Here is a 10,998-nt window from a genome sequence, read left to right on the forward strand (position 1 = left end):
CTAGTGTCTACATATTTCCCAGGAAGCTTCTAAATGCTGGTATGGGCAAGATGTTGCTGAAAGCCACTGTTGCTCCCTCAAGGTGCCTTAAGCAAAACAAACCGAGACAAATATATCACCCGTGTCCTCTTTGATGTTTGAGGTGGGACTAGCTCCACCGCTCCTTGACCGGCTTCTGGGCATCTGTAAGGCTATGTGTGGGCACGCGGCCCTTGGCTGAACAGGGAGGACACTCAGACGCGCGCGGTCCAACAGAGGCGCACGCGTGTGCGTGTGTGCGTGTGTGTGTTTGCGCGTGCGCACGTGTGCTTGGGGACAGGAGGGAGCCAGAAGTGGGTGGGAGGGGGCAGGGGGGCCTTAGAAAGCTCCGACTTCAGTCCCCCAGGGCCGGTAAGGTTTGCTATTCCCTCCGCTGCCGGTCTGCGGCGGACTGGACGTTGCGGCCACGGCTAGTGGCGGGGTGATGGCCGTGGCGGCTGCCACGGCAGCGGCAGCAGCGCTGGGGGGCAGCATGGGGAAGGCTCCCGTGAAGGACAGGGGGAAGCTCTGGGCGGCTGCCGTGGCTGCTGCGGCGGCGGCGTGAACAGTAGCCGAGAGGGACAAGAGAGAGGTAGAGAGAGGTGGGACGCAGGGAGCGACGCTGCCGGCGGCGGGCACCCGGAGCGCGGCATCGGCGTGGGCGAAGGTGGCCGTGAGGAGGGCCGAGCCGTGCGGGGGCACCTCGGAGGAGAGTCTGCACGGGGCCGCCTCCGAGGAGTGAAGTCCGCTCTGCTGCAGAAGCGCGGCCGGCAGGTGGTGGAAGGCGGCCGTCCAGTGGTGCGGGTGCAACGGGTGGTGGTGTTGGGCCATGGAGGAGGTCATGGCAGCAGCTTCCCGCTGAGAGGCGCAGGTGCTCAGGTGAGAGACGAGTCTCACGCGCAGCGGGTCGGACGTGTCAAGGCCTTCCACCGAGGTCAGGTACCTTGCCACTTCAGTCAAGCACTCCCGGAAACCAATGCTCATGAAATCCATGGCCAGCGAATGAGCGTCAAAATAACCTGCAAGGGGAGGGCAAAAGATGCATTGAGCATCGAGCTGACTTCTCAGCCCACGTTAGGCGGCACCCAGCTAAGCCGATCCTCGCTCAGCCACTGGATCTTCCATTTATGGGTTAAAATTTGCAGCGAGAAAAGTTTGTTCTCCGATCTGTAAATGATTTGTGTGACCATTCCTGTAATGCAATAGGCTACAGTTGTTTTTGCAAACAGTATACAAATGAAAAGAATTAAGACCATAAGTACTCAAGAGTCTTCAAAAAGCTATATGATGCCTCTCCTGAAATTCCTCAGCAAGCTTTTGCAGTGTAGTATAGACCCCGCGTGTGTGTGCGTGTGAGAATGAGACATTTATACACACACATTTATACACAAGAAATAGGCTGAAGATTAGACAGCTTGCACATACTATGCTGCCTTTTCTTCCCTACACTTTCATTCATAATAACACTCTTAAAATCTACTTCTCGGCGCTTTGAGATGGTTGTTATAAATGCTGCTGGGGTCTCATCTACTTTGTAGAGTCATTAAGACAGTAGGACATACGGTGTTATTTAACTACAAACTGAAAACATCTTGCCATGACTCTGCACACACACAATAAAAAGCTTTACTGAGAAAACGTTTTATGTAATGCCATTGCTAATTTGGAGATGGAAGACTGACAGTCATACGGCCCATGAGGTATTTCAGCAAACAGCAATTGGAGCTCCACAGGCGTGGGACAAAAAAGCATTTGGAAAAAAAAAAAGTATTATTAAATGCACATGAAAAGATACTTGCTTTCCAAAAGGGGTTAGCATCGAACCTAGTGTTCAAGCCATGGCTCTTCAACTACAAAAACCTACTCCACTTTAGTTTAAAGGTAGTCTCCTTAGACAATAATGTCCTATTCATTCTCAAGTTAGCATGGTGTTTTTTCCACTTGATTTCAGTGAAAATATTTAAGTATGTGTGACTGTGATGTTTGTTAACATACATAGAACAAGTCCTTTTATTATAGAGGATTCCAGCAGCAATACTTATATTTAACCCTTGCACTTTCTGGCATTAAAAATACCTAAGTCTTTTTGAAAAATTCTACCAGTTTAGATGGCTGTTTTTACATTTATCAATTTTCAAGCTAGAAAAGAGCCTTTCTATTGCTGCACTTATCCTCATTACAGAATTAACTTGGGCATATTTATAGATGTTGCCCCAAGCCCCTGTCTGCCATATACTGGAATTAACTTGGGCACATTTATAGACGTTGCCTGAAATCCCTTGTCTGCCACATATGGCCTCTTGTCAAATTCTGATGGTGCTTTTGTTGTAGGCCACCTTGCTCATTTGACGCTGTAACACGAAACCCAAGAGAAACCATCACTCGGTTACCAGACTGGTGAGCAGAACTGGTCAAGGATTTTTGTCAGAAAGCACTGATTCCTTGCAACTTTTTCCTGTCAGATCCACTGCAACCAAACGGTCTGTGAGACTGTATTGGTTTGAGTGAACTTCTGATAAAAAACAGGCAGGAAATCTGTGGCAAGTTAATAAGATACCTGCTTAGTTGCCTGACAGCTTGGCATGAAGCGAGCCGCAGTGCTAGAGACTCCGGGACTTTCCGGGACTTCAGCCAGCCTGACGCAAAGCCAAAAACCCAAGTCCCAGCTCCGGCGAGGACTCGGCTCCTGGCCACGTCTCAGTGAACTTTGGCGTCCTGAGAGTGCTCCACTCAAGCCAGGGCTTCCCAGCTTTTCCAGTGAGCCTTCCCTTGCACAGAACTGGAAATGTGGGAGATGTCATTGTCTCCAATTTTCCCTGAGTTTAAGCTCCTGCCCCTATGGCAAAAAGTCCCAATGCCCTGACCATCCTCACTCCTTCCTTGCCAGTCTTCTACGAGGTGGCTGAGACATGATGTCGGGATGGGATGAGAGCTGGGGTTCCCAGGCTCCATTTTGCTACAATTTTGATGGCTATCTTTTCCAGGTTTCTCCCTTCCGCGGGAGATTTGAAAATGACTGTGTTTCTTTCCAATAGACAAGTGCTTTCCCCCCTGCACACGCTCATGCGCTGGAGTTTTGCAGAGAGTGGAAATTCTTGGGTGCTGCTCAGCTGTACCAACAACCCACCTCCTCGGCAGCCAGGACACAGGCTAAGCCACTCTAAAGCTGAAAATCCTCCAGCTGGTTACTGACAACTGTGCTGAGACTGACCCAGGTGTCAATCACCCGAGTATACTTCGCCGCCAAGATGCAGTAAAACTATACCAAGGTTGCAGCGAGAGCTACTTGCTGTCGCCAGATTACTCCTTCTCTTTGCTTGCTTGCACTGTCAGCAAAAAGCGCTGGCCCCAGGCCAAAATAATAACTCCATGTCAACCAAAGACCATTGCCCGCACCTGCGCCAGGGCAGCAGAAGCATGTGCTCCATGGAGGCCTTCAGAAACAGGTAGGTTGCCTGCTGCCACGGCTCTAAGAACAGTCCAGAGAAGGACACGGCGCCACACTGGCCTTTCTTCTGCCATACTCGCCTCGACTTGAGCATGCTACAGAGCTGCATATTCCTCCCCCGGCTTTCCTAGCTGCTGGCCCTCCCCTGCACGGGATGTCCTCAGTTTCTGCAAGAAAGGGAAGAGAACAAGCTCTCCCCAGATTTCAGCATCGAGGTGTATAGGGCTATCGGCACCCATTTCTCCCTTCTAAGACAATAGCTTTTGTCCATAGCCTAAAATTATGGGGCTCCTTTTTTGCTGATCCAAGGAAGTTTCTGGCTCAGGTGAGTTATGAAGCGGGAATAGCTTGCAAATAAAAGACATGCCTGCCTTAAAAATACCCTAGGAATTTGTTTCTAAAAGCTGGTACTTAGGTTGCAAAGTAAAACATTAAACAAGCAGGAAATGCAGATTTAAACTCTGCCCGATACTAATTTGCAAGACTTTTTTTTTTTTTTTTTAAGTTCCTTAATCTGTACAGTGAGATTACTCTTATCTCTGGGTCAGGAGAAGATAAAGCAAGTGTATTTGTGAAACTCTTGGGTGTTATTTTTGATGTGCCACCCACTACGGACCATGGAGTAATAAATAGGGCTCTGAAGGGCGTCAAACGAGGGGCTGTGGTTACCCAACTGGCAGCAGTACGCTTGAGCTGGTATGAGCAGGCATCACCTCTCCCTGCACCTTCTTCCTTCCCCAGCCCCACCCTCGGGCAACCACAGAAATGCCTGTGTCAGCCGAGTGCCGGGAGAGGCATGAAGGCAGGAACGAGTGGCCAAGGAAGAATGCGTCCGCTTAGACTGGCACTGCTGACAAAATCCTGTTTGTCCAACTGCTGCTGGCGGCGGTGGCCCTGCAGACGCCTCTCTCAGGCCAGCAGCTCCTATCTCAGCCGCATGCATCTGCGACCCCAATAGCTGGGCTAGCAGAACGGCCTGTGGGCCACTGGGTCAGACCCAGGTGTAAAATAACCCCCTGTGCACACCTTTCTGGGTGAGGAGACAGGGAGAAGAGGGTCACTTAAATCAGATGAGGCCTCTGATTGGGTTCATCTCCTGGCCCTACCAAGAGCAGTATTGTTCAGTACCAGCATCAGGAGTGGGAGCTGCTGAAGCCTTAAGTGAAATGATGCAGAACCATGGCATAAATCAGGGATCAGAAAGGGGCAACAGAGCTACACATCGGACAGCTAAGATAGAAAGAAATAATAACCACTTTCCTAGGTATTTGACCACTGTTCATCCTGTGCACCAAACGAGACAGACCTTGTGGAAAACCAGTATGCAATCATGCAACGAAAGACGGCACCATCACACGCACACGCAAGAGGATCTGAATTAGAATTGCACAAGCTCTGTAAATTTCATAACTTTCAAGGGCTTAGCTTTACCAACTAATTACTATTCTTTAAATGAAGTTTCTTCCTGTATGTGCTAATATAAAAATGTATTTTTTTAGATTTAATTTTGCATATTTTCTTAGGAATCAAGAAGTGTGTCTGTTAGACGAAAGCCAATAGAATTGCTTTCTCCTCTGATAGCATAAACTGCCCATAAATATTAAGTTTCAGTGGACTCCTAGCAAAGGCCTCTTAACATCTAGAATATATGCAAATCAGCTGTGTATTAATTTTAAAAAATAACAGAACACCAGCCTTCTACATGCTTTCCTGTATCTATTTGTTGATAAGTATACGCTAATTACAAATTAACTTCTATAATCACTGCAAGGTACAGAGAGATGCAGTAATTCAGTCACGGGCTATAAATGTTTGAGTTTTTTAAAAAAAAAGAAGGAAAGGAAAGAGAAAAAGCAGCGGCAGCCTCCCATGTGGCATAACGGGGCAGTGAAAAATCGGTTGTTTGCACGACAACAATTTGAACTGTACAGGTAATCAAGGCTAATGACACAGGACATCAGACTGCGCTTACAGAAAGCTAGCAAGTTTTTCACTCAAAATACGTTCTGAAATCATGACTACACAAAATACCTCGTGGGTGGCTGAAATCATTTGGCCTCCAGCCTTGGGACTGTCAGCTTGCACAAGTGAGGCACGCAGGATGCACGGCAGTCGGCTGATCTAATGGGTCAGCTAGTGCAGCCCCTGCGTCACTCCAGGACTGACTAATAAGGAAGAACGGACATGCAACTACAGCATGTAAATACGGGTGCAGAGTGCACTGCTCAGTCCACCCGTCTATTTTATCTGATACCTAGAGTTGCATATAACAAGACTGGATTTTGTTCTGGCGAATGAGACAGTCTAATCTTGCATTTTAAAGTTTTTCCAAAACAAAGAAAATACATAAACAATATTGAAAGTTCCTCTGCATCCACTTACTTTGGTATAGCTGACGTATAATGAGTTTTAACGTTGGTTTTGTGCTACACAATTGTTGCCGCAAACCTCCTGTTTATGTTTGGTGTTTGTGTATTTGTTTTGTCTCCCTGTGCAGATTTCAGTGCTCTTTGGAAACCCCAAACAAATCTCTGACTGGGCTGCCTGTGAATGAAGCCTTTACTCCCACAGTGTTATGAAAGCAAACACAAGCCCAGGGTCAAGTGCTTCTTTTGTCCCAGTAGTTCTTTCCCACGAGTTCAATCCTGCCATTAGCATTGATTTCCACTCCTCTAATCTGGAAACGCCTATCACAGCTCGTCAAAGCACTTTTTGCGGAGATTACCCCAAATATGAGAAAAGTAACCATCGGCTCCTTACCTTTACCTCCAGTCGCCTGAAGCATCTTCAGATGATCCACTGTCATTTGCAGTATTTCCGCTTTTTCTAATTTGGCAGATCCCTTTGAGATAAGAGACTTGTATAAATAAAGGCTTACAAGTGGTAGAAGCTTTAATTTGCTATACTTGCCATGGAGATCAACCTTATGGTTTCAATTTCCCCTACTGCTAGGACTTTCTCAGTTTAATTCTTCCGTGAGCATCTGCATCCCAGACTTTGTCTAAGGACTGATGCTGTCCGTGTCTGGTGATAGATGCATCAGCACAACAATTTTGCTTTATTAAGGCTATAGCTCAGAGTAACTCTGGCCTTGAAGTTTGCGCAGATACAACATCTTCATGAAATGAAATAAATACGTAACTTTCAGCAACTTCCCCTTAAACAAACAGACAACCAAACAAAAGTGGAACCATGGCATGGCAGGTCTGTGCGGATATTGATAAAGACCCTTCCTCAACATTGTTTTCTGCTTTTACCGGTAGGTGTCCCTGTGGACACATACGGAAAAGTATTCCTGTTTCTTAATAGCTCATTAATTTTTGACATGTCATTTGGCTGCTGGATATTGTATTCTCATTCTCTACTGAAAAAACAATCACACAGTCCACACTTTTTCAAATTCTTGAGAGGCCTAGTTTGCAGCGATATGAAGCTAAACACTGTGAAAAGAAAAAGGTTAGCTCTTCCATCAGTAAGCATCTTCCATTACTGAGGCCGGCTCACTGTGCTATAGGTGCTCGAAAAGTATTAAATGCAAGTCTGAAAGCAGTATTAATCTGTAAATAAAATTATTTTGTGTGGCAGCATTTCCTTGAATATATGGAGCATGCCCAAATGACTGAATTGAACACCAATATATTATTCCAATGAAAGAGATAATCTGTTGGCATCAGTTAAAATAGCCTCCTCAGAGCCGTGCAGACGTGGGCCACTGGAGGATTGCAGCCTGCGAGCCAAATCCTGCTCTTAGTTATCACCAATGTCAGCAGCTCTGAAACCTCAGCTGGCTTTGCCCAGGTGGCACGCTTGCAAATAAGGTAAGAGTTATACACTCCTCCGCAGCTCTGCTCCACAATCTTTAATCCCCATGATGGGATCCTGGAGAGCAGAGCTGTGATTTGGGGGAAGGAGGGAGCAGAGGCGGAACTGAAACTAAACCTCCAACTTGGAAACTTCAGGGACCCGAATGTCAAGGAGCTGAAAAAAACTTTGTCCTTGGCATATTACAGAAAAACAGTGGGGTTTCTTGAACGAAATACACTACATGCTCATTTTTACATAAATATATTTTTTAAAATTCAGTTACTGCTTTCAGTGTCTCATCGTATGAATTTTGCCGCGCTTGTGAATTTTTGGGTAGAATTTTGCATTTTACATGCAATTACATCCTGCACTTTTCTCATTCTCAATCTTTTCCATAGACACAGTACAAGCTGTCTCAGTGAGAGTGACTAATAGCTAAAAACTGCATGTTGCTGGGTAATTTCCAAGGGCTTTGCAGGACTTGTTTTATAATGTTTGTGGTTTTCAAGAAATAAACAATAAAATGGGACAAACAACTGTTGTCTCTTGCCTCTATCTCATCTAGCTGAAAATACCACTGCCGTTCCATTTTGTCTGAACCTATGAAATGGCACAGTTATGGCTACTAGTTATTAAAAGTGTATTGCAGGTGACAAAAGTGATGCTTTGACCATAATTACCATGCTTAAAATTCCTTTTTGTTTACCTTCAGTTCAAACCAGGGATGTAACAGGCCCAATACTGTATGGTGCTAGACACTCTTGGATACCACAGAAATTCAGCGTCTCACAGGCCTGGTCTTAAAGTTTACTTTCTCTTTTTTGCTTTTAATTACAAGGAAATCGGGTTCTTTATTTTCAGGTTCCTTTTATTGAAACTTACTGACAACCTTCAAATATATTCAGTAAAACAGGAACAATGTTAAGTATTGAAGCAAAATCCAAGGAATAAAAATCAAGGTGTGAAAAAATAAATAAATTAATTAAATTAAATGGCATAAGCACGATACACTTTTTATAGCGCAGTTGCATTCTAAGCTTTTGGTCTGTGATTTCATGACTACGGAGCTGAACCAAAGTTCACTGAAGTCAGTTGGATCCTTCCAGCCTTCCCATTGAATACTTTCTCACTGAAAGTCTTTGAAAGTACCGCTAACTACCCTAGCTCATGGTATACGGGCCTAATCCCACTCCTAATGCACTGTTCCTAAAAAGTCATTTAAAAACTTGAATAATCTAGACCATCTAGTCTCTTTTTTAGGACACTGGACTGCTGAGTGCACAACTGAAATTAAAAAATAAAGGTTCCTTAAAGAAGGGACAAAGAAGGTTATATTTAGATAGAAGGATAATTGGCATACAGGTTTGTTGGTTTTTTTTTTCTAATATGGAGCAAAGCACATTTTTAAACAAAACCACTACTGGAATTCATCGAAAGAACAGAGACAACATGAACACTGTTACCCTTAAGGGAAAAACAAGCCAAAGAATGAAAATGTTTTTCAGCTTTATGATGAATTATGTTTCTAATAGTTTTGCCACAACAAAGCATTTTATTGAAATGCCTGCTTTGTGCCAGATCAGGACACATACAATATTATTTTAATGAGCTATACAAGAGAACTAACATTGCCAGATGAGATACAGTATTAAAAAAAAAGAAAAAAAAGAAAAAAAGGGCTTACTTGTTTTTCAAAGGCAGTTGGCACAAGCCGCCTCAGCTCAGATAAACTGTTATTTATACGATCACGGCGCCTTTTCTCTATAATCTATTCCCAAAAACAAAACATATTAAGTTTATAAAAAGTGTTGAAGGCCAAAATCACAGCACACATGCAAACTGTCACACGGGAAAATAAACAGAACGTACCCCTCTCCTTTTCTTTCTGGCCATAATCTGAGATGTTGTTGTTGGGGAATTTGATCGAATCACAGAACTGTTACTTTGCCTGTGAAACAATAAAAGTATGTCAGGTGTTGCATAACTTGACACTGCTCTTTGAAGATACCTTAGGTCACCACATTAAGTAGTCAAAGTAATTCTGTTGCTGTCTTAAATGCTTGGAAGATGTGCTTTGCATTGCACAGCACTTTTGATATCAAGAGAGAGACGATTCACTTTTGATTGCCCCAACATACATTTTGAATTGACAGACTACTCTACTGAAAATTAAGGACCCTTTCTGAAGGCAGTTCACTGTCCAGCTCAGCTGATTTAGCTTTCATCACATATATGCCTATGAAATGTCTCTGAAAAACGGTCTAAAAAATTGAGTCCAAAAAATGTCAATTATTTATGCATGGTAACAGCAATGGTAATTATATGTATTCATATACATATAATGTCACAATCTCTGCCTGGCCTGCCAGGTTTTAACATCCCTGCCCATCACTGCAATAGCCAATTTACACTCAAATAAGTAAAAAGTCTGTTACCCAGTGTAAATCTGTTCCATAGTCCAGTGTCAGGAAAAAAAAATTAAATCTACTTTGGAACTATACTACCCGCAAGCACGAAAACACTTTTACTTTATTACGAGCGAGCAAATAATACAGTAGCTTTTGATACTGATTTGTCCACTGATGTGGACAAGACTGGGCTCTGGGACGTGTGCCTCTAAATAGGCAAGATCAGCTTTCAAAGCCAGTGCTGTCCCGGCGGAGCTTGCACCCAGCCCTCCTTCAGCAAACACGAAATCTCACTCTCAGCTTACAGGCAGTGTTTGCCGCAGCTGCCATTCAGCTACGGGATCACCGCTTACTTTCCAGAGGCTGTTTCCTACCGGTGCTGATTTATTCCGCGTGCTCAGCCCGATCGCGGGCTATTTTTTGTGAAGATGCGGTTGCAAGCAGCACGTTTAGCGGGGCTGCCGCACCGCAGCGCGGCGGCTGCGCCGGCGCTCGGAGCCGCGCAGCGGGGCCGCGCGGGGCCGCGCACGAGGGTCGCGTCGCCCTGCAGAGGGGCAAAAACTTGCCGCGGAGCGGGGCCGCGGCCCGGGCCCTCCGCTCCGCGGCCGCGGGGGCCCCCCCGGGCTCGCCCCACCTCCGCCGCCGCCCGCGGAGAAACAGCCCCGGGGAGTCGGGGGGGGGGGGGGACACCACTTACCCCGAGTAGTTATTCTCGCTCCCCACGTCTATAGTCTCGTCCATGTCGCTGTCTGAGGTAGTTTCCTCGCAGGGTCGCTTCATTGCGGGCAGAGGACGCGGCGCAGTCGATAGCCGGGAGGGGGGAGCGATGGTGGGGGGCAGAGAGATAAATAAATCCGGGGGGGCTGCAGCACGGCTCCGCACAGCCAGCACAGCAAGCCCTCTCTGAGGCGCTTTCCCACGCCGCGGCTCAGCCTCAAGCCCGACGGCCCGCCCCCGGCAGGGCCCGCCCCGTCGGGGGTGACGGCGGGCGGGGGGGCCGCCCGCCGGGGAGGCGCGGAGCGGCGCGGGGGCGCGGGCAGCCGCCCCGCGGGGGGCCGCGGCCGCCCTGGGCATCTGCGTGCGGGCTGGCGCCGGGGCCGGCGGGGAGCGGAGCGGGGCAGGTTCCCCCCCCTCGGCGCGGCCACGGCAGCACTCCCCGGGCCGGGTGTCCCGGGCTCGGGGACGGCCAAGGGGGGGTCGCCCTCTAAAAGGAGAGAAAAAAAAAATCTTGTTCGAGGTGGCAGGGTAGGAGCGCCGCGGGGGGAAGCTGCCCCGCTCTCCGATCGCGGTATTTGGGGGGGCGCTTTGCTGCTCCTGGAC

General features: G+C 47.0%; 1 protein-coding gene across 1 annotated transcript; it reads right to left on the reverse strand.

Moving 5' to 3' along the window:
• Positions 1-276: 276 nt before the first annotated feature.
• On the reverse strand, positions 277-10,531 carry HEY2 (hes related family bHLH transcription factor with YRPW motif 2). The gene is made up of 5 exons (XM_067294790.1): positions 10,376-10,531; positions 9,140-9,218; positions 8,955-9,038; positions 6,227-6,308; positions 277-1,037 (listed from the first exon to the last, which is right to left on the reverse strand). Exons 1-5 carry the CDS (start codon positions 10,456-10,458, stop codon positions 358-360), a joined length of 1,008 nt encoding a protein of 335 aa, XP_067150891.1. The 5' UTR covers positions 10,459-10,531; the 3' UTR covers positions 277-357.
• Positions 10,532-10,998: the final 467 nt, after the last annotated feature.

The sequence above is a fragment of the Apteryx mantelli genome, chromosome 3 (assembly GCF_036417845.1).
Source record: "Apteryx mantelli isolate bAptMan1 chromosome 3, bAptMan1.hap1, whole genome shotgun sequence".
NCBI classification, from domain to species: domain Eukaryota; kingdom Metazoa; phylum Chordata; class Aves; order Apterygiformes; family Apterygidae; genus Apteryx; species Apteryx mantelli.

Coding starts and splice junctions, on each gene's coding strand:
- HEY2 (XM_067294790.1), bottom strand. CDS start 10,458: ATGAAGCGACCCTGCGAGGAAACTACCTCAGACAGCGACATGGACGAG. Junction 9,219..10,375: donor AGCGAGAATAACTACTCGGG/GTAAGTGGTGTC, acceptor ATTGTTTCACAG/GCAAAGTAACAGTTCTGTGA. Junction 9,039..9,139: donor CCAGAAAGAAAAGGAGAGGG/GTACGTTCTGTT, acceptor TTTTGGGAATAG/ATTATAGAGAAAAGGCGCCG.